Genomic DNA, 23,294 nt, shown 5'->3' with positions numbered 1-23,294 from the left:
TCCTTCCTCTTTGTTTTCTCCATTTGTCATTTCTGTTTTCTTTTCCTTGCCTTACTGTGTATTACTTGAGCATTTTTTAGAATATTATTTTGATTTATCTATGCCATTTTGGGGTGTGTCTCTCTAAATAGCCTGTTTTAGTTGTTTTAGCAGCACCTAGAAAAAAATATAGCATGCTAACATTAATCAAAGAAAGTGAAAGAGCCTATATTAATATCTGTTAAAGTAGATATCAGAGCAAAAAGAGTTATCAGAGATAGAGACATGACATAATGGCAAAAGGATCAATCCACCAAAAAGATATAATGTTAGTTGTTTACGTAGCAAATATCACAGCTGCAAAATATGTGAAGCAAAAACTGATAGAACTGAAACTAAAAAAATATATACAATTATAGTTAATTTCAACACCCCTCTTTCAACAGTTGATAGAACAATTATACAGAAAATTGGAACATAGAGAAAAACTCAATACCTTTGGCAAACAGGATCTTGTAGACAGTTACAAGACACTCCACCCAACAACAGTAGATTACTATATTTTCAAGTGCCCATGGAACATGTACCAAGATAGACCATAACGTGGAGCAAAAGCAAACCTCAGAAATGTCTAAAGGTTTAAAGGAAACTAAAAGAATACATTGATCTGGATGAAAATGAAAACACAATATATCGAATTTGTGGAACACAGATAAAACATTGCCAAGAGAAGAATTTATAGCCTACAAAATGAAGAGCGAAGAAACCCAAAGAAATCAGAAGGAAGAAAATAATAAAGACAAGAACATGAATCAATTAAATTGAAAACAAGAAAAAATAAGAAGAAATAATGAAGCAAAAAGTTAGACTTTTAAAAAGAGCAATAAAATTGATAATCTCCTAACAAGACTACCAAGGAGAAAACAGAAATTGCTAGTATCATAAACAAAACAGATGGTATCAGTAGACACCCTGCAGATATCAAAATGATTAAAAGGAGATAACTAAGAAAATTCTACGCACATAAATTTGAAAAGAAAAAATGAAATAAAGCGTGTTAGCAAGGACATGGAGAAACTGGAACACTAGTACACTGTTGGTAGGAATGTAAAATGATACAATCATTATGGTAAACAGTGTGGCAATTCCTCAAAAAATTAAAAATAGAGGCACCTGGGTGGCTCAGTTGTTAAATATCTGCCTTCAGCTCAGGTCATGATCCTGGGATTCTGGGATGGAGTCCTGTTCAGCAGGGAGTCTGCTTCTCCCTCTCCCTCTGCCTGCTTGTGCTTGTTCTCTGTCTGTCTGTTTGTCTTTCTCTCTGAAATAAATAAACAAAATCTTTAAAAAATTAAAAATGGGATTACTGTGTGATCCAGCAATTCCACTTCTGGGCATACACCCAAAAATATTGAAGTCACTCAGTTTATCTATACATTCATGTTCATAGCAGCACTATTTGCAAGAGCCAAAAGGTGGAGGCAACCTAACTGTCATGATGAATGGATAAACAAAATGGGGTCTATGCACGCAATGGAATATTTTCAGTGTTAGAAAGGGAAGGAAATTCTGACATATGCTGCCACATGGATGAAACTTGAAGATACTTTGCTAGCTGAAATAAGCCAGGCACAAAAGGTCATGTATTGCCTGAGTCCACTTATCTGAGGTACCTAGAGTAGTCAAAATTGTAGAGACAATAGAGAAAGTAGAATGGTGGTTGCCAGGGACCATGGGGAGGCAAGAAGGAGGAGCTATTTACCAGTACGGAGTTCCAGTTCTGCAAGATGAAAAAATTATGAAGCTGATTGGTGGTGATGGTTGCAAAGCCAAGAACAGATAAGGAATTGGGAGTTGCAGGAAGTTAAAATCTATTGTGGTTAAAACAAGTCAGAAGAGAAGAGCATTGCTGAGTACTTTTCTACAAGTTGCTTAACCTGTCTGCATAAGCAGGGGTATGGTACACTTCTGAGCCTGTCTAAATAGTGGAGTGTGTAAGGAGCCCCAGAGGGAAAGGCCTCATCTCTGCCTGCACAGCTTTGTTTTCTGAATTTTCCCACTTCCACTGAATATGGTAAGGCCAGTGCACTGCAACACCACAAGAGAGAGAGTGGATTTGCCAAAGTCTGGTAATCACAAGATAGTGTGAAGTCTGCAGCCAGCTATAAGGGCTCCCAATAAAAGAAAAATCATTTTCTTATCAGTCTACCCTCAGGGTTCAGAAGCATCAGAGCTCTGGTATCCCCTGTGTCCAAGTGCTGGTTTTCAGCATGCTGCTGAAGAGATGTCTCAGGGTTACCTTCTCCAGAGCTTTTCGCCTGTCTCCTTTTCAGCTTGTCGAGCTTTTGTTTCCTGCGGATGATTTTCTGCACTCTTCGTTTCCCAGTGTTTGAGGAGGCCAGGATATAGCTATGTCTAGACTTTTCTAATGAGGCATAAAATAGGACGTGTCTTGGGTCTGGCTGTCTGTGGCTCATCCCTCCCTTCTACCACACCCTCTGTGTTTGATCCACCATGACAACAGCACATGGCCCACCATCACTTTACTGTGATACTCATCTCCCATGAATAAAAACTTGTTCCCCTGCCACAGAACGTGGTGGTGAAGAACAGGCCATCCCAGTCTCCTCTGTGTCCAAAAATTCAAAAATTCAGAAAGAAAAGATCACCTTCGTCCTCAACCCTCTTCTCCCAGAGCACTTTGAACTACAAGAATGATTTAGCTGCCACTGCCTGCCACCTTTTTAAGAAGGGGAGCATAAAAAAAAGGGGGGGGGGAGCATCTAAGACACAAGACACAAGAAATATTGAGCAGATTGGATTTTTTTTAAATTTAAATTAACATCTCCAGGCAGTTTGGAAGGAAAAGATACTCTGATCTTGAACAACTTCCATGGGTGACCAAAGAAAGAGACACTAAAGTTGCCTCTCTCTGCTTTTCCAGTTAAATATAAATAAGACTTCCTCTCCTATGGAAGCTGATGAACTCACACCTGGAGCTGATGGCTTGGAGGAGGCTAGGCAGGTGCACCAGAAGGATTAGAGATGGGCATTGTTCCAGACTGGTCCAATTTTTAATCACTTTCCTATTGCAGGGAATGCCCTTAGAAATTGCAAAGCCCATGCTTTTTGCTAATGCTGGCAGAAATTTCTTACACCAAGAGATGGTGCCACTGCCCATCAATTTACAAGGCAATAATGCAGATCCCAAGTGGCTAAAGTCTGAGGCAGAAGGCAGAGCACTTCATCACAGTGAGAGAACTGGGTTGTTGCTGGGGGAAACTGTTCTGATATCATGCTGGTATTACCATGAATTAATAAGCTTTGTTTATCTTCTCTGACACTAGAGGTCCAAGTTAGTCCTTTTGCTTCATCTCCTTGCTTATTATGCAGCTCAGGCCATGGATATAGGCTGCCTACTTGTCATAAATTGCAGGCAACCTTTCTTCTTTCTATTCTTGGTCCCAGTGGGCTTATGCTCCTGGGAACCAAGGCACTATGAACTCTTCAGTTCCACAAATGCATACCGAGCCCTGATGTTGTGCTGGGTGCTGCAGAAATTCCAAGACGCATGAACCACAGCTCCTGCCTTCCTGATCACCTTGTGGTCAGAGAGAAAGTCACGAAGGCAAATGATTATGCCAACAAGCAGAATGTGTAACAGAGGGCAAAACACACCTCCGTGGGAACCCAAGGGAAGAAGAGGTAACATTCAGTAGAGGAAATCAAGGAGGGATACTCAGACAAGGTTTCAATACAGGGAACCCTTAGAAAATACAGCTGTTTCAGCTTGGAGTTCGCCACAGTGAAGAAGGAGGAGCCTGGACAGAGGAAGATGATATATTTCAATATAGGCTGAGCCACCCAGGCGCCATCGGAGAAGGACAAACATTATATGTTCTCATTCATTTGGGGAATATAAATAATAGTGAAAGGGAATAGAAGGGAAGGGAGAAGAAATGGGTAGGAAATATCAGAAAGGGAGACAGAACATGAAGACTCCTAACTCTGGGAAACGAACTAGGGGTGGTGGAAGGGGAGGAGGGCGGGGGGTGGGGGTGAATGGGTGACGGACACTGAGGGGGGCACTTGACGGGATGAGCACTGGGTGTTATTCTGTATGTTGGTAAATTGAACACCAATAAAAAATAAATTTATTATTAAAAAATATATATAGGAAGATGATATATTTCAATATAGCAAAATGACCTTGTTTAAAGATGTGTAGCTCTATGCAGTTTAACACATATGAAGAATTGAGGAAGCACTGCCACAATCAGGAATACAAAACAATTTGACCATACTAAATCCCTAATAGAATGGCTTTATATTCATCCTTTCCTTCTTCTGATAACCCCTACCAACCAATGTGCCATTGTCCATACTATAGTTTTGTCTTTTGAGAATGTTATATAAATGGGATCATACAATATGTAATCTTTTGATATTGACTTCCTTCATTCAGCACATCATCTTTGAGATTCGACCAAGTTGTTGCACACATCAACAGTTATTTCTCTTCATTGCTGAGTAGTTTCCATTGTATGGATGTACCACAGTTTGTTTATCCCTTTACCCGGTGAGGGTTATCTGAGCTGTTTCCAGTTTTGATGATTGTGAATAGGCCTGCCATAAATGTTCACATACAGATTATTATATTTTGTAAACATAAATTTACTTTCTCTAGGGCAGTTTCTCAAATTTGGCACTACTATAACATTTTGAGCCTAATATTTCTGTGTGGTAGGGGACTTCCCTGTGCATTGTGGGTTCTCCAAGTTACGACAACCAGAATGTCTATACACATTGCCAAATGTGCCTGGAGGACACAAATCATCCACAGTTGAGAACCACTGCTCTAGGTTAAAACCTAAGGGTGAGTTTATTGAGTCATGTGGTAAATGTCAGTTAATGTTATAAGAAACTTTACATCCTTAGTGTATGAGAGATTTGATTGTTCAGTATCTTCACCAGCACATGATATTTTCAGTATTTTTTTTTTTTTGCCATTCCAAAAGGGATACAGGAGGAACTCATCATCATGGTTTTAATTTCCATCTCTCTAATAGCTAATGATATTGAAATTTTTTTCATGTACTTTTTTTGCCATCTGTATATCCTCTTTAATAAAGTCTGTTCAAATCTTTTGCCCATTTTTAAACTGGACAATTTATTTTCCTACTGTTGAGTTTTGAGAGTTCTTTATAAATTATGGATACAAGTTCTTAGATATGTGATTTGCAAATATTTTCTCCAAGTCTAGCATGCATTTTCATCCTCTTAACAGTGCCCTTTGCAAAGGAAAAGTTTTTGGTTTTGATGAAACTCAACTTTATCAAATACTCTTTTATGGATTGTGCTTTTGTTGTCTTATCTAAGAACAAAGAATGTTTAACCCCAGGTCATGGAAAGTGTCTCCTGTATTTTTTTATAAAAGTTTTATATTTTTATATTTTACATTTAGATCTATGATTCATTTTTAACTTATTTGTGAACAGGTGTGAAGCTTAGTTCAGATTTGTTTATCTTTTGACCATTGATAACCCAATTATTTTTGCACCATTTGTTGAGAGGCTTTTTTTATTCCATTAAATTCCTTTACATCTTTATCAAAGATGAAAGCATATTTGCATGGGTCTATTTCTGGATTCTCTATTTTGTTACATTGATCTATGTGTCTATCCCTTGACAATACCAAGCTATCTTGAATACTGTAACTTTATAAGGCTTAAAGTCAAATAGAGTGGTTCTTCTAACTTCATTCTTCTTTTTCATGTTGTTTTAATCATTCTACTTTCTTTGCCTTTTCATATACATTTTTAGAATTAGTTTGTCTGTATCTACAAAAAAATTCTGTGGTTTTTATTAGAGTTACATTAAATCTATGAATTAATTTGGGGAGAATTGATAAATGTACTATTTGACTCTTCTAATCTATTTTATTAGTTCTTCCTTGATTTTCTTCCATAAGCATTTGTAGTTTGTAGAATAAAGATAACGTGTATGTTTTTGCAGATTTATGCCTAAGTATTTAATTTTGGCGCATGCTATTGTAAGGGATATATTGGGTTTTTTTTAAAGATGTATTTCTTTGTGAGAGAATGAGAGAGAGAGAGAGAGAGAGAGAGAAGGAGGACAGAAGGAGAGGGAAAGAATACTCTAGAAGGCTTTCTGCTGATCATGGAGCCCATGAGATCCTGAGACCCTGAGATCATGACCTGAGCCAAAATCAAGTCAGAGACTTAACCGACTGAGCCACTCAGGCATGCCAAAGAGTATATTATTTTAAATTTCGGTTTCTAATAGTACATTGCTAATATCTAGAAGTACAATTGATATTTTTTGTATTGACCTTATATCCTGTGATCTTGCAAGGTCACAATTAGTTCTAGAGATTTTGGATTTTTTTTTTTTTTGGAGATTTCTTAATGTTTCTTTTTTTAAGGTTTTATTTATTTGAGGGAGAGAGAGAGAACATGAGTAGGTGGAGGGATAGAAGAAGAAGCAGACTCTCTACTGAGCAGGGAGCCCAACTGGGGACTTGATCCCAGGATCCTGAAATGATGACCTAAGCTAAAAGCAGATGCTTAACCAACTGAGCCACCCAGGCGCCTGTCTTACAGGTTTTCTATGTTTGCAAGCAAACAGGGACAGTTTTATTTTTGCCTTTCCAACTTGTAGTTTTTCTTTTCTAATTTGTTTGCCTTTTTGTTTGGTGTTTTTTTTTTTTTTTTTTTTTTTTTGGTTTTGAGGCTTTTTGTTTTTATTTTGCCTTATTACATGTACTAAACTTCTAGTGTGTCAGTGAATAAGAGTGATGAAAACAGACATCTGTGCCTTGTTATGGATCTTGGGCAAAAAGAAGTTAGGTTTTTTTGGAGACTGGCAAGATGGCAGTAAAGTAGGGGTCCTCAACTCATCTGGTCCCACAAACTTACCTAGATAACTTTCAAAACATCCTGAACACCTACAAATTCGACCTGAGATGTAAAGAGAGAAGAGCTGGAATGCTACAGAGAGAAGGGTGTTCACTTCTAACAAAATAGGAAGATGAAAAAAAATTTAAAATGAAGCGGGGGAGGGGAACCGCAACTAGCAGGGCTAAAGCAGAGCAGTGAAAGCATCTGGGGCATGAAAGCCCAGCCTTGGACAAGCAAAACATTAAAAATCCACTCCTGAGTTTTCCCTGATGGATAAGTGCTTAGTAGGGAAATTGGGCAGAATTGCAGGACGGGCAGTGAAGCACCAAGATTCCCAGAGTCACTATAAGACTGGAGCACCCTCGAGAAAATTCACCAAAAACCGTGGTCCAATCTCGGTAAAGGACTGGAGCACCGCAGTCCTCCGGGGCATTTGGGAGATGCCTGCCAGTTACACAGGATGGCCCCGGAGTTCCTCCTACCCTAGATAGAGCCCGGCAAGGGTCCCAGGTGGCTGTGTCTCACTCACTTCGGGAGAGGGGGTCCCCAGGAGCATGGGTTCAGCAGTGAAGCACCCTGGATCCAAGGGCGCCAAAGTGGACAAAGCTGGCTATCCTCCATTCCCCCCTGAGACAGGCAGAAGCGGGGAGGGCACAACAAAGTGAGAACTCTCCTGCCTCTAGGCGCCCAGCAAGCTGTGCAGATCAGTGCACCTGCACCTGCCCCCAGGACCATCTAGGCCAGTGTGGACTGGGAGATTGCAGTTAGTTTCTCATGGGAAGCTCAACGGAAATCTGGCCACGGTCATTTTTTTTTTCTCTTCATTTTTTTTCTCTTCGTTTCACCTTACACCTGGGAGAGGTGAGGCCTCTAGGGAACAAAGACCTCACAGGATAAACAGCTCATTATGAGCCCAGCACCTGACAAGGGGTGGAGCATCTCTGCCCAGGCACAGACACCTGAGAATCAGCACAGCAGACCCAGAAGAACCGCTGGAAGAACAAGGAAAAAGCAAGTTTACTGAACAAGCAGCACTGGAAAGCTCCAACACTGAGGGAAAATAGTATATAGAACTAGAGGGTCCTTTATTTTATTTTTATTTTTTATTTTTTTCATTATGACTCCTTTTTATATCAGACTAAAAGTCTCCAATAGTTTGCTCTTTTCCCACCTTAACTACAATATTTCACTAACTCTTCATTTTTAATTTTTTTCCTTTTTGACTTTCATATTTCTACAATTACATGTCTTAGATACATTTTTCATTTCTGGATTCCCTTCAAAATATTCAATTTAATTTTGGTAGATATATGAGATATGGGATTTTGTTTTTTTTTTTTTTCTGTCTCATTTTGTTTTATAATGGTGGAATTTAGTACCTTCTAACACACAACCAAACTACACTCAAAACAAGTGGAACACTATGTTGGTTCATTCTGTGAGTTTATATCCTGTCTTCCTTCCTATTCTGCCCCCCCACTTTTATCTTGTTTATGTTTTTATGGTTGATGTTGGGTCTTTATATAAGTATTGCTGGCTTATATAAATTTGGGATTGAAAAAAATAAAAATAAAAAATAAATTTGGGATTGAGCATCTTCTAACATACAGAACAAAATACACTCAGAACCAAGAGGATCACCCCCTAGGTCCCCATAGGGAGACTATATTCCCTCTCTACTACCACTTCCTCACCACGACCATTCCCCCTCCCTTTTTTTCTTTTCTTTTCTTTTCTTTTTTTTTCCCTTCTTCTTTGTTTTTGGTTTTTGGTTTATTTTTACTACTTTGTTTTAAAATTTGTTTCTCACTTTAGTGGTCCTTTTATTTTATTTTGTTCTGTTCTTATTGTTCTTTTATTTTCTGGTTTCTGACCTCTTCAGAATGATCTAGGGTGTATTTTATTTAGGTCATGGTTGCTATTTTTGACTCAGCTCACTCATACAGCCACTCTGCATTGGACAAAATGACTAGAAGGAAGAATTTACCACAAAAGAAAGAATCAGAAACAAAACCCCCTCTGCCACAGAGTTACAGAATCTGGATTTAAATATGATGTCAGAAATTCAATTCAGAAATACAATTATAAGGTTACTGGCGGCTCTGGAAAAAAGCATAAAGGACTCTAGAGACTTTGTTACTACAGAATTGAGATCTAATCAGACTAAAATTAAAAATAGCTTAACTAAGATGCAATCCAAACTGGATGCTCTAACTGCTAGGGTTAATGAGGTGGAAGAGAGAGTGAGTGACATAGAAGACAAGTTGATGGAAAGGAAAGAAGCTGAGAAAAACAATTAAGAGCCCACAAGGAAAGGCTTAGGGAAATAAATGATAGCTTGAGAAGGAAGAATATAAGTTTAATTGGGATTCCAGAAGAGGCTGAGAGAGAGAGAGGACCACAAAGTATATTTGAATGAATCATAGCTGAAAACATCCCTAATCTGGGGAAAGAAACAGGCATTCAGATCCAAGAGATAAAGAGGACCTCCCCCCAAAACATTTTTAAAAAGTCAACACCTTGACGTTTAATAGTGAAACTTGTAAATTTCAAAGATAGAGAGAAAATCTCTTGTCTCAAAGCAGCTTGATACAAGAGATTCTTAACTTATATGGAGAGAAATATCGGATTAACAGCAGATGTCTCCACAGAGACCTGGCAGGCCAGAAAGGGATGGCATGATATATACAGGGTCCTAAATGAGAAGAACATGCAGCCAAAAATATTTTATCCAGCAAAGCTATCATTCAAGATAGAAAGAGAGATAAATATCTTCCAGGATAGGCAGAAACTGAAAGAATACGTGACCACCAAACCACCTCTACAAGAAATATTAAGGGGGGGCCCTGTAAAAGAAAGGGGGAGCCCAAAGAAACAATCCATAAAAAGAGGGATTGTATAGGTAATACTATGACACTAAATTCATATCTGGCAATAGTTACTCTGAATGTGAGTGGGCTAAATGATCCCCTCAAAAGACGCAGGGTATCAGACTGGATAAAAAGGCAAGATCCATCTATATGCTGTCTACAAGAGACTCATTTTAGACCTAAGAACACCTCCAGTCTAAAAATGACAGGGTGGAGAACCATTTACCATTCAAATGGCCCTCAAAAGAAAGCTGGGATAGTAATCCTCATATCAGATAAATTAGAGTTTATACCAAAGACTGTAGTAAGAGATGAAGAGGGACACTATATCATACTTAAAGGGTCTATCCAACAAGAAGACCTAACAATCATGAATATTTATGCTCTTAATGTTGGAGCCACCAAGTATATCAATCAATTAATAACCACAGTAAAGAGATACTTAGGCAATAATACACTAATAGTAGGAGACTTCAATATGGCACTCTCAGTAAATGACAGATATTCTAAGCAGAACATCACCAAAGAAACAAGGGCCTTGAATGATACACTGGACCAAAAAGATTTCACAGATATATACAGAACATTCCATCTGAACACAAGTGAATACACATACTTCTCAAGTGCATATGGAACTTTCTCCAGAATAGACCACATAATGGGTCACAAATCAGGTCTCACCTTATACCAAAAAATTGGGATTGTCCCCTGCACTTTTTCAGACCATGATGCTTTGAAACTAGAACTCAATCACAAGAAAAAATTTGGAAGAAACTCAAACACATGGAGGTTAAAGAGAATCCTACTAAAAGATGAATGGGTCAACCAGGAAATTAGAGAAGAATTAAAAAGATTCATGGAAACAAATGAAAATGAAAATAAAACTGCTCAAAATCTTTGGGTTACAGCAAAGGCAGTCTTAAGAGGAAAATACATCGCAATACAATCATCCCTCAAAAAATTGGAAAAAACTCAAATACACAAGGTAGGCTCACACCTCAAGGAACTGGAGAAAGAACAGCAAATAAAACCTATACCAAGTAGAAGAAGAGAGTTAATAAAGATTTGAGCAGAACTCAATGAAATAAAGACCAGAAAAACTGCAGAACAGATCAACAAAAACAGGAGCTGGTTCTTTGAAAGAATTAATAAGATAGATAAACCACCAGCCAGTATTATTAAAAAGAAAAGAGAAAAGACTCAAATTAATAAAATCACAAATGAAAGAGGAGAGATCACAACCAATACCAAGGAAATAAAAATGATTTTAAAATGTATTATGAGCAACTATATGCCACCAAATCAGGCAATCTAGAAGAAATGGATGCATTTCTGGAAAACCACAAATTACCAAAATTGGAACAGGAACAATTAGAAAACCTGAACACACCAATAACCAGTGAGGGAATTGAAGTAGTCATCAAAAAACCTCTCAAGACACAAAAGTCCAGGGCCAGACGGCTTCCCATGGGAATTCTATCAAACAATTAAAGAAGAAATAAGACCTATTCTACTAAAGCTGTTTCAAAGGATAGAAAGGGAAGGAATACTTCCAAACTTGTTTTATGAGGCCAGCATCAGTTTGATCCCATAACTAGATAAAGACCCCACTAAAAAGGAGAATTATAGACCAATATCCCTAATGAACATTGATGCAAAAATTATCCCCAAGATACTAGCCAATCGGATCCAACAATACATTAAAAGGATTATTCACCATGACCAAGTGGGATTTATCCTTGGGATGCAAGGATGGTTCAACACTCCTAAAACAATCAATGTGATTGATCATATCAACAAGAGAAAAAACAAGAACCATATGATCCTCTCAATAGATGCAAAGAAAGCGTTTGACAAAATACAGCATCCATTCCTAATTAAAACTCTTCAAAGTGTAGGGATAGAGGGAACAGTCCTCAATACCTTAAAAGCCATTTATGAAAAGCCCACAGCAAATATCATTCTCAATGGGGCGAAACTGAGTACCTTTCCCCTAAGATCAGAAACACGACAGGGACACCCACTCTCACCACTGCTATTCAACATAGTACTAGAAGTCCTAGCCTCGGCAATCATACAACAAAAAGAAATAAAAGTCATTCAAACTGGCAAAGAAGAAGTCAAACTCTCCTTCTTCACAGATGACATGATACTATATATAGAAAACCCAAAAGACCCCACCCCAAGATTGCTAGAACTCATACAGAAATTCAGCAGTGTTGCAGGATACAAAATCAATGGCATTTTTATACACTAACAATGAGACTGAAGAAAGAGAAATTAAGGAATCCATCCCATTTACAATTGCACCCATAATCATAAAATACCTGGAATAAACCTAACCAAAGAGGTAAAGGACCTGTACCCTAAAAACTACATAACACTTCTGAAAGAAATTGAGGAAGATGCAAAGAGATGGAAAAACATTCCATGCTCATGGATTGGAAGAATAAATACTGTGAAAATGTCTATGCTACCCAGGGCAATTTACACGTTAAATGCAATCCCTATCAAAATGCCATGGACTTTCTTCACAGGGTTGGAACAAATAATCTTAAGATTTGTATGGAATCAGAAAAGACCCTGAATAGCCAGAGGAATATTGAAAAAGAAAACCAATGCCAGGGGCATCACAATGCTGGATTTCAAGTTGTATTACAAACCTGTGATCATCAAGACAGTATGGTACTGGCACAAAAACAGACACATAGATCAATAGAACAGAATAGAGAACCCAGAAATAAGCACTCAACTCTATGGTCAACTAATATTCAACAAAACAGGAAAGACTATCCACTGGAAAAAGGACAATTTATTCAATAAATGGTGCTGGGAAAGTTGGACAGCCACATGCAGAAGAATGAAACTAGACCATTCTTTTACACCATACACAAAGATAAACTCAAAATGGTTGAAAGATCTAAATGTGAGACAAGAATCCATCAAAATCCTAAAGAAGAACACAGGCAACACCCTTTTTGAACTTGGCCACAGCAACCTCTTGCAAGATACATCTTTGAAGGCAAGGGAAACAAAAGCAAAAATGAACTATTGGGACTTTATCAAGATAAAAGGCTTCTGCACAGCAAAAGAAACAGTCAACAAAACTAAAAGACAACCTACAGAATGGGAGAAGATATTTGCAAATCACCTATCAGATAAAGGGCTAGCATCCAAGACCTATAAAGAACTTATAAAACTCAACACCTAAGAAACAAAAAATCCAATCATGAAATGGGCAGAAGACATGAACAGACATTTCTCCAAAGAAGACATACACATGGCCAACAGACATATGAGAAAATGCTCCACATCACTTGCCATCAGGGAAATACAAGTCAAAACCACAATGAGATACCACCTCACACCAGTGAGAATGGGGAAAGTTAACAAGACAGGAAACAACAAATGTTGGAGAGGATGTGGAGAAAAGGCAGCCCTCTTGCACTGTTGGTGGGAATGTGAACTGGTACAGCCACTCTGGAAAACAGTGTGGAGGTTCCTCAAAGAGTTAAAAATAGAGCTACCCTATGACCCAGCAATTGCACTGCTGGGGATTTACCCCAAAGATACAGATGTAGTGAAACGCCAAGACACCTGCACCCCGTGTTCGTAGCAGCAATATCCACAACAGCCAAACTGTGGAAGGAGCCACAATGTCCTTTGACAGATAAATGGATAAAGAAGATGTGGTATAAATATACAATGGGATATTACTCAGCCATCAGAAAAGACAAATACCCATCATTTGCTTCAACGTGGATGGAACTGGAGGGTATTCTGTTGAGTGAAGAAAGTTAATTGGAGAAGGACAATCATATGGTTTCACTCATATGGAGAATATAAGAAATAGTGAAAGGAATTATAAAGGGACAGGAGGGGAACTGAGTGGGAAAAATTAAGAGAGGGAGACAAACCATAAGAGACTCCTAATTGAGAAACAAAGGGTTGCCAAAGTGGAGGTGGGTGGAGGAATGGGGTAACTGGGTGACAGACACTGAGGAGCGCCCTTGATGGGATGAGCACTGGGTGTTACACTATATGTTGGCAAACTGAATTTAAATTTATAAAAATGTAAAAAAAAAAAAGAATTGGGGTGGGGTTTTTTTTGCCATTAAGTAAGATATTAGCTGTTTTTGTTGTTGTTTTGGGATTTTTTGGCATGTGTGTCTCTGTGGTGTATGGTGTAGCTATCCTTAATCAAGTTAAGAAAGTTCACTTCTGTTCCTAGTTTCCTAAGAAATTTTTATTTTGAGTGGACGTTGAATTTTGTCAAAATTCTTTTTCTGCTTCAATCAACATGATCATGAGGATTTAAAAAAATTTTAGGTTATTAATATGAATTATAGGGAATCATTTTTTTCTTCTATCTTTTCATTTATATATTATAGTTTCTTCTGTAAATTTGTCTTTTTCATTTAAAAATATGTCCTACACATCACACCATATTGGTCCACAGATCTTCCTTAAACTCTTTTCCAGTTGTGGGACACCTTGGTGGCTCAATGGCTGAGCATCTGCCTTCGGCTCAGGTTGCGATCCTGACATCCTGTGATCGAATCCCATGTCGGGCTCCCTGCAGGGAGCCTGCTTCTCCTTTTGCCTATGTCTCTGCCTTTCTCTGTGTCTCTCATGAATAAATAAATAAAATCCTTTTTTAAAAATTACTTTTTCCAGTTGTGTAGTACTCCATTGTTTGGATGTGCCATGTTTTATCCAATCACTTTTCTACATATATACAAGTATTTACTTGTTTACAATATTTTTCAATTAGAAATAATGCTACAATGACATTGAATAACTATATATATGTATTCTTATTATTGAAGGTGTATCTTTAGTGTATGAATGCTAAGTACATATATAGTTTTGTTAAGTATTACAAAATTTTCCTGAGTAATTTTAATATATTTGAAGAAATACTTTTTTGAATTTTCTGTTTATGTCTTTTTCTCATTTTTCTATCACATTTTTGGCTCTTTGTCCTTTTACTTTTAATTTTGTATTGAGGCATAACTGACATGCAACATTATATTAGCTTCAGGTGTACAATACAATGATTTGATATTTGTATATATTGCAGAATGATTACTTTAAGTTTACTTAAATCTCTCAAAATTCATAGTTAATAGAATTTTTTCCTGTGATGAGAAATTTTAAGATCTATTCCTTAACATCTTTCAAATTTACTTTACAGTATTATTAATGTAGTTGTCAAGCTGTACATTATATACCCATGACTGATTTGTTTTATAACTGGAAGTTTGTACCTTTTGACTCAGTTCACTCATTTTGACCACCCTGTAGCCCCCACCTCCGGTAACCATCAATCTGTTCTCTGTGTTCATGAGCTTGGTTTGTTTTTTGTTTTTTGATTCCACATATATATGTGAGATTGTATAGTATTTGTCTTTATCTGTCTGTACTGTCTTTGATGTTGGTATCACAGTAATTCTGGCCTCATAAAAATGAGTTGGGAAGGGTTTTCTCCTCTTCTATTTTCTGGGAAAGGCTGTGTAGAATTGCTGTTATTCCTTATCTAGATGTTGCATATAATTTGCCATTCTCTATGGAGAATGTTAATATTTTTGTGTTAGCAGCCAGCACACTTAGTTGTTCACTGTGGTTCATTGTGGTTCTAGTGTCAGTATCATCTTCATAGCCTTTGCAGTCCTCTTCTGTTCTATCCCACATATACACCATCAGTGCCAGTCTGGCACCTGCATTCTCACTTATGTACTACTAGTTCGATTCTCAAAGTATTATGTAAAATAATTGACATTAGATTCATATATGCACACTAGAGACTTGAGCCCAGTTTATAAGCAACTTTATGAGGTTACTTTGCCAAGTCCTTTTTCTCCATAACCTTCTTGATACTTTCTGGTTCCCTGGAGCTACCTTTTTTCATCCTCCAGCAAGAAATCTAGGATTTAATTATCCCAGCCTGCTACATAAACCTCCAGGAACAAGCAGCTTGAGGGCTAGGAAAAAAATAAAAGCCACCATTGGTTTGGTGGTACTTTGAATGTTAGTCCTCTTCCCCAGTTTTTAGGCCACGGTTTATTTTTCAGATTTCTCAAATAGCTTTTCCATTCACTCTGTCCAGGAGTTATGGCTACATTCAGTGGGAGAGACGGGATGAGTCTTTTACTTCATCTTACTAAGAATAGAATCTATAGCCTCTATTTTTTGAAAAAGTTGTCTGTTTTGGTTTTTTAATTCTGTAAAGTAGAGGAGTGCTATGGAAGATATAAAAAATATATTTGAATCCTGAAAACCTTAGTTCTAACCTTGGCTCTGTAATTCAACTTTTTTGAGCCACTGTGTCTTCATATGGGGCCTGTGACAGGGGTCTTCAAGATCACCCTCAGGTTTGATGATTTGCTAGAAGGATTCATAGGACCCAGGTTATTTTGTGACATATATATCACAAAAGGATACAGATTAAAATCAGCAGAGGGAGAAGGCACAGAGGGTATAGTCCAGGAGAAAACCAGCAAGGTTTCCAGTTGTTTTCTTTTTCTGGAGTTCCTGTAGACAGCACTTAATTCTCCCAACAATGTAACAATGTAACCATGCACAAAGTCTTGCTAACCAGAGTAACCCAACTTTGATGTCTAGGGTTTTTATTGGCCAGCTACAGAATATTATCCTGACAATATAGTAGGTACAGGAAAAAAGTTGTGATTTGGGACACATTTAAAAAAAAACAGGCCGAGGGTGTACTCCTTGATGCACAGGTCCAAGATAGCCGTATATAAGCAATGAGGGAAGAGGTAATGGGAGGAAGATTCTTGTCCAAGGATAAATACAAAAGGATAATATTTAATAAATGTCAGGATGGCTAAATTCCAGCATAACCATGAGGCTTGACATAATCTGATGAAGATTTAAAAGACCATTTGTAGCTACATTTGGAGTTTGAAGAAACAGGCTTCTGTTTTGGGGAAGAAAGCTCTGGTACTAAGGGATGGTGAAAAGAATGCAAAACTTTTCATTCCCTATAATGTTCTCATCTTCTGTCTGAATTGGGAAGGACTTATAGTTTTGTTTTGTTTTTTTAAAGATTTCATTTATTTATTCATGAGAGGCACACAGAGAGAGAAGCAGAGACACAGGCAGAGGGAGAAGCAGGCTCCATGCAGGAAGCCTGACATGGGACTCGATCCTGGGTCTCCGGGATCACGCCCTGTGCCAAAGGCAGACACTTAACCGCTAAGCCACCCAGGCGTCCCTTAAAGAAGTATTTAATTTGCAGAGATCTTATAGTTGTTTTGAAGACCAAAAAGGACAAGAGAGAGATGTCAGAAAATTAGAAATGAGCAAATGTGAACATTTTTTTTTAATTGGGGAAAAGTAGATCTGGGAAACTATAGAATTTAAGATTGATATAAATCCAAGTTAAAATTCTAGAAAAGACTATTCAGGATAGCTTATGAATAATTAGAAGAGACAGTCACTAGGAGCCTCTCTGTGTTTACTATGGCTAAGTATTGCTAAACGAATCTCATTTCCTTTCTTAATCAGGTTACTAGAAGAGAAAATCTGAAGAAATTGGTATATCTTGATTTTGGTGAACACTTTGCCAGACTCTCGGGATATCCTTATGGACAAGCCAGAGAAATATGAGTTAGAGAACATTGCATTAAATAGATTCTCAGATAACTTGAATCAGAAGACTTAGACCTGGGTTCTACTGCATAAAGACATAGATGGGATTTGATACATTTGTAAATGACACAAGTGTGTCAGGTAACTGAGTCAAGATTCATAGAGACTTTGGGGACTTGAGACAGGTCATATCAACATGATGATACTTGAAAAGAATAAGGAATCAAAGAATTTTGCTTTTTTAAAGGAACAAATTTTAGGGCACCTGAGTGGCTCAGTTGGTTAAGCATCTGCCTTCAGCTCAGGTCATGATTCTGGGGTCCTGAGATTGAGCTTGTGTTGAGGTCCCTGCTCAGCGGGGAGCCTGCTTCTCCCTCTCTCTCTACTACTCCCCCTGCAAGAGCTTGCTTTCTCTCATAAATAAATAAAATATTTTTTATAAAAAGAACTAATTTTAAATCATCTCTTTAAGAATGTATATATATGTATACCCATGTTGGTTGAAACAGTTCATGGGTGAAAAGACTAAGTTGGGAGTGTCAATTGAACAAATATTTGAGGTTGAACCAAATATGTATGATATGCTTTCATTTTTTCCAAAAAATGTTATGTGGCTGTTATAAAAGCAAACTCCGTCTTAACTTGCACATAAAAGTATAGAATCTCAATCCAGGACAATGATGGTGCTGCTGACACTATAGTGATGAGAGAACATTGGGTACTCTGTTCACTTTTCTGTGAGACACCTTAAGAGAATTAGCATCTAGAAGAGGCCCCCAGGCCCAAGGTGGCGCAAAGGCTGGAGTGGTAACAGGAAGATAAGGATCTGTGAAGTTGATCATCTTGAAGAATGAAAGACTAAGAAGAGATGTGAAACCGATCATTAAGTTTGTTAAGGGCTATTATCTGGATGTTTTCATCGATTCCTGTTTTGTCCTTAGGCAGCCAGAGTTACAGAGTTAATAACTATGAGTTATAGGCAGTGGAGTTTCAGCCAGTTTCTTGCAGCATGTCAGCTCCTTTACCAGACCTTGAGCATACAGAGATGAGCAGGACCAGATCACTTTCCTACAGAGTTAACAATCCATAAATTCATATTCTACAGAGAGAAGTGGCTCAGTGTGCCATGGCTCTTCCAACAGTGAGACTCCTTCCAGAGCCAGATGCCTCTTAATGCACTGAGCTCCTGTCTCTGGAACACAAAAGGAAAGACATTCAGGTTCTGTTTAAGGGTCTGAGGCTGGTCTGGTGGTATCTGGACCTAGATGTGGTGTTCTGGTAGCCACTGAGAAATAAGACCCATGTTTATCAGACAGGCAACGAAGGTTGCTTAAGGAGAGTCTGAACTGTGTTCAAGGAGAAAAGCAGAATTTCAAAGCCAATAAAGTGTCCCTGAGCATCAGATATACAAGAGCCATGAACTGACAACAGGAGGACAACTCAAGAGTCAACAGAAGGGAGGAGCAGACATAGTCAGGAAGCACAGTGTAAGACTAGTTAAAGCCAACAGTCTGGAACAAAGCTTGACAATGGTGTTAGCAATCAGGACTTTGTTAGGAACTCTGTGGGACCAAGTGGGCCTGGGCTTGAGTCAGATAGGACTAGTCTAGAGGCTGGATGGATCACCATCTTTCAGGGGTGTTAGAGAAGGGATTTGTGTCGGATACCCTCTATTTGTCTCTCCCCCTCTACACTCCACCCTTCTCCACCTCCTACATAACTTGCTTCAGTAGAATCCTTGACCTCTGGATCTAGTTAGCTTCTGAAAATAAGAAGCCCTAGTAAGAGATTGGAAAGAGGAGGAAAATGAGGTCGAGCTATTCCCGTCCTCTGCCTGCCTTCCTCTGGGGTTACCTTGGGATTTCTGTGTTCCTAAGCTGAAGGTCATAATTCCTCTTAAGATATCTCTGTCTATACAGCTCTCTCTTCCAGGATCCAGTAGTCACTCCCTGCCCTCCTCCCTTGAAACCTAGAGCTGGTAGCAGTTCCAGACATACTCCCTCTGGGGTACTGCACTATCCCCTTGTGGCTCTCCTACAACTTACCCACACCTTTAGGGGGGAAAAAAATTCATTAAACTCTCCTTGAATCATCCCAATGTGAATATGTCATCCGTTTCTTGGCTGTACCTTGGCTGACACAGGATTCTGGATTGAATGAGAAGATGAGTTAGATTATTTCAAAAAATAGTTATATTTCTGTGGCTCTGAATTTCTTTTCACTGACCTTATATGTTTATAGACCCAGGACTGATGAGAATTAACTTTCTATACCTAGGAATCCTCAATAAGTATTTTTGTGGTGGATATGAAGTTCACCTAGAGACTTGCGATTCAGGTTAGCCATGTAAGCTATACAAGTTATTATTTTTTTAAGAATTTATGTTACGAATGTATGTATAACAGTATTTTTCAGTTGCTTTCACTATGTCTGCAGGGTCAATTAACATTTTTACTGCTGTTATATAAAAGGGCCAAAGGGAACTTACACTAGCCAAGCAGAACATTGGCAGGGTCATAAAAGAGCCATAATTAATCTTAAATATCTCTCATAGACAAGCTACTAAACCATACTGTGACCTTTTCTGGGAAGATTGAATAGTTGAGGCTCTCCATAATGATGCTGGTTCAAGGAATTCTCAGAACCTCAGGAAAAGAAGGAAGAGCCTATATAGTCTATGTGACTTCAAAGTGTGATTTCTGAGTCTCATGAGCCATAGAACACATATTGTCTTCTGGCACGCAGATCACTACCATTTGACACTGAATAAGAGGGTTTTGTTATTGTCACTTGAGTGGACTTTATTAATCTTACTTCTAAAGTGTCATTATCTTTTAGAGATACACAGTGAAAAGCTGTGGATGAAATGGTATGACCAAGCTTTGCTTCACAATAATGCAGAAAGAGGGGAAGAGATAAAACAAGATTGGTCATGAGTTAATGGCTGTGGAAGCTGGGTGATGGAGACAGAAGTACATTATACTACTCTCTCTGTTTTTGTATAATTTAAAAATGATTGAGTATTAAAAACAAAATGAATAGTTAATTAAAAAGTTGCTTCTTGATACAGGAAAACTCATCATTACTTGATGTGATTGATGTTGTGAAGGAGTTCTGTGTATAGGTTTCAGGAATATAATAGGAAAAATGTATTGAAACAAATGTGAATGAGGAATGCTATTTTTATGAAAGTTTAATGACACCAGGCTCATCAGAAAATATCAAGATGATGTTCAGAATGTTCAGAATATTGGAATATTCTTTCATTAATTGAGAAGGAAAGCAAATAAAAATACTACATTCATGTTTTAAAATGTACTATATATGAATTTTGCTTCTAAATAACCTGGGATTGGGATCCCTGGGTGGCGCAGCGGTTTGGCGCCTGCCTTTGGCCCAGGGCGCGATCCTGGGGACTCGGGATCGAATCCCACATCGGGCTCCCTGCATGGAGCCCGCTTCTCCCTCTGCCTGTGTCTCTGCCTCTCTCTCTCTCTCTCTGTGACTATCATGAATAAATAAATAAAATCTTTAAAAAAAAAAAAATAAAAATAAAAAAAAAAAATAAATAACCTGGGATTAAGGAGAACTGGGTGAGGTTATAGATGAAGCAAGATTGGTCATGAATTAATATTTGTTTGGGGGGAATGGCCATACGGCAGTTCACTAGGCTATTCTTTCTACTTTTATATATGCTTTACATGTTCTATAGAACAGTTTTAAAAAATAAAACATATACTGCACATCCAATATGTGACCATTTATATTGAGACAGCATTAAATTTTATGATTTAATGAAATGTAATACTATGCTATTTCTCTTTCTCTTCCTTAGAGTCTTTATTTTCTAATATATTACTATTTGTTCATTTCTCCCTCTTCCCCCACACCTTAGTTTTGTCTGTTATATGCAACCAAGCTGGTGTTCCAGGAGCGAGCCTGGTATCTAGAACATAAATATTTGACTCCCATGGCCAGCACGAGGATTAGGAGTCAGGTAAGGGTCCCTGGTGTGCAGAAGAAACCCTTTGTGCATCAACTGTCAGCTCTTTGCTTTCTTAAAAAACAATCCTGTCAATCTTCTATCGGTTTCCACTCATGGATTTTTATGCCTCTGGGACTTCACGTACATGTTTTCATTGCCTACCATGATCATATTACACTTCAGAGTTTAAGTGACAAGGAAATGATTCACTGTGCATGAACTTTCTGACATGAAAAGCAGAAAAGGGAATCAAAAGCATTTTCCTTGTCTTGGCAAAAAAAAAAAAAAGGTATTAAATGATTTTAATTTTCCTACTTCTTACCAAAACCTATTAACTTATTCTTCATATTCTGAAAAAAAGACCTGTGGTATTTTTATGTAAGGAGTAGTAATGGAAATTCAATGTTATAGCTACAGAGCACCTGAAAATGAAGATAGAACCAGTGAATCACCACCAAAATGCTTCTTTAAAGAAAAAAATATATAAAACAGCATAATTAGGGCACCTGAGTGGCTCAGCAGTTGAGTGCCTCCAGCTCAGGGTGTGATCCCGGGGTGGCAGGATTGAGTCCCACATCAGACTCCCTGCATGGACCCTGCTTCTCCCTCTGCCTCTGCTTCTCTCCCTCCATGTCTCTCATGAATAAATAAATAAAATCTTTTTTTAAAAAAGTGCATAATCATCTATAAAACACATTTCCTGAAGACCCTCTCTTTCAGACCCTCCGTTAGATGCTGTAACATAAACAAGTCTATGCTCAGTGTCTGCATTCAAAGGAGCTTATTATATTTGAGGACACAAAACTGACTTTAAAATCAAATAACAGGGATGCCTGGTTGGCTCAGTGGTTGAACATCTGCCTTTGGCTCAGGGGATGATCACAGGGTCCTGGGATCGAGTCCCGCATCAAGATTACCTCAAGGAGCCTGCTTCTCTCTCTGCCTCTCTCTGTGTGTCTCTCATGAATAAATAAATAAAATCTTAAGAAAAAAAATGGCATTGACTCCTAAGTGATCTCTGTCCTCTGGACTCTGGACTTATTCACTGGAAAGGCTCTGCTCCCTTATGTTATTTGCAATTTTTTTAAAGATTTTATTTATTTATTCATGAGAGACACACATAGAGAGAGGCAGAGACATAGGCAGAGTGAGAAGCAGGCTCCCCATGGAGAGCCCAATGTGGGACTCGAACTCGGGACTCCCGGATCATGACCTGAGCCAAAGGCAGACACTCAACCACTGAGCCACCCAAGTACCCAAGGAGTGATCTCATTCCTGTATGATTTCAAGAGTGAATAATTACAACCAAGCAGTGGTATGATTGAGGGGGTGTGCAGTTGGGCTTTCAGACATGATTGGTGAAGTGAGTAAAATCATAGAAATAGGAATACTCAGGACAGACATGTTAAGAAATGACAAGAAGGGGATTCCTGGGTGGCTCAGCGGTTTCGTGCCTGCCTTTGGCCCAGGGCGCGATCCTGGAGTCCCGGGATCAAGTCCCACGTCGGGCTCCCGGCATGGAGCCTGCTTCTCCCTCTGCCTCTCTCTCTCTCTCTCTCTGTGTGTGTCTATCATAAATAAATAAAAATAAATCTTTAAAAAAATTTTTCTAAAAAAAAAAAAAAAGAAATGACAAGAAGACCAGTTTGGCTGATGTCTCAAGTGAAAGCCAGGAGAAATCTCCAGGAGCTGGGCTGCAGTGGACACTGAATAACCTTGGAGAATCTTTTTCCTTTTTGGAAGAAAAATGATCATGAAGAAAAGCAACTGTAAAGATGTTTCAGTTATCTGTTGCTGTGTAACAAATGACCCCAAAACCTAGTGGCTTATAACAACCAGTTACTATTTCTCATGATGCTACATCTGAATGGGGCTCAGCTGCATGGTTCTCCTGCTATATGAGGTGTCTGCCGAGGCTGTGAAGGT

The 23,294-nt window shown here is 38.4% G+C and overlaps 1 protein-coding gene across 4 annotated transcripts in view; it reads left to right on the top strand.

Moving 5' to 3' along the window:
* Positions 1 to 23,294, top strand: part of ACOXL (acyl-CoA oxidase like) — a 348,364-nt gene that overhangs the window by 302,135 nt on the left and 22,935 nt on the right. For 2 of the 4 annotated variants that reach the window (XM_077843324.1, XM_077843322.1), the window contains one exon: positions 21,279 to 21,380. The exons of 1 other annotated variant lie outside the window; for it this stretch is intronic. In XM_077843324.1, the coding sequence (XP_077699450.1) occupies positions 21,279 to 21,380 (102 nt within the window). Of the gene's footprint in view, positions 1 to 21,278; positions 21,381 to 22,088; positions 22,325 to 23,294 lie in introns of those variants that run through there. One more of the 4 variants, XM_077843325.1, reaches the window with a different exon arrangement.

Source organism: Canis aureus, chromosome 12 (genome assembly GCF_053574225.1).
Source record: "Canis aureus isolate CA01 chromosome 12, VMU_Caureus_v.1.0, whole genome shotgun sequence".
In the NCBI taxonomy this organism is placed as follows: Eukaryota; Metazoa; Chordata; class Mammalia; order Carnivora; family Canidae; genus Canis; species Canis aureus.
This window is presented reverse-complemented; position numbering and strand designations above follow the sequence as displayed.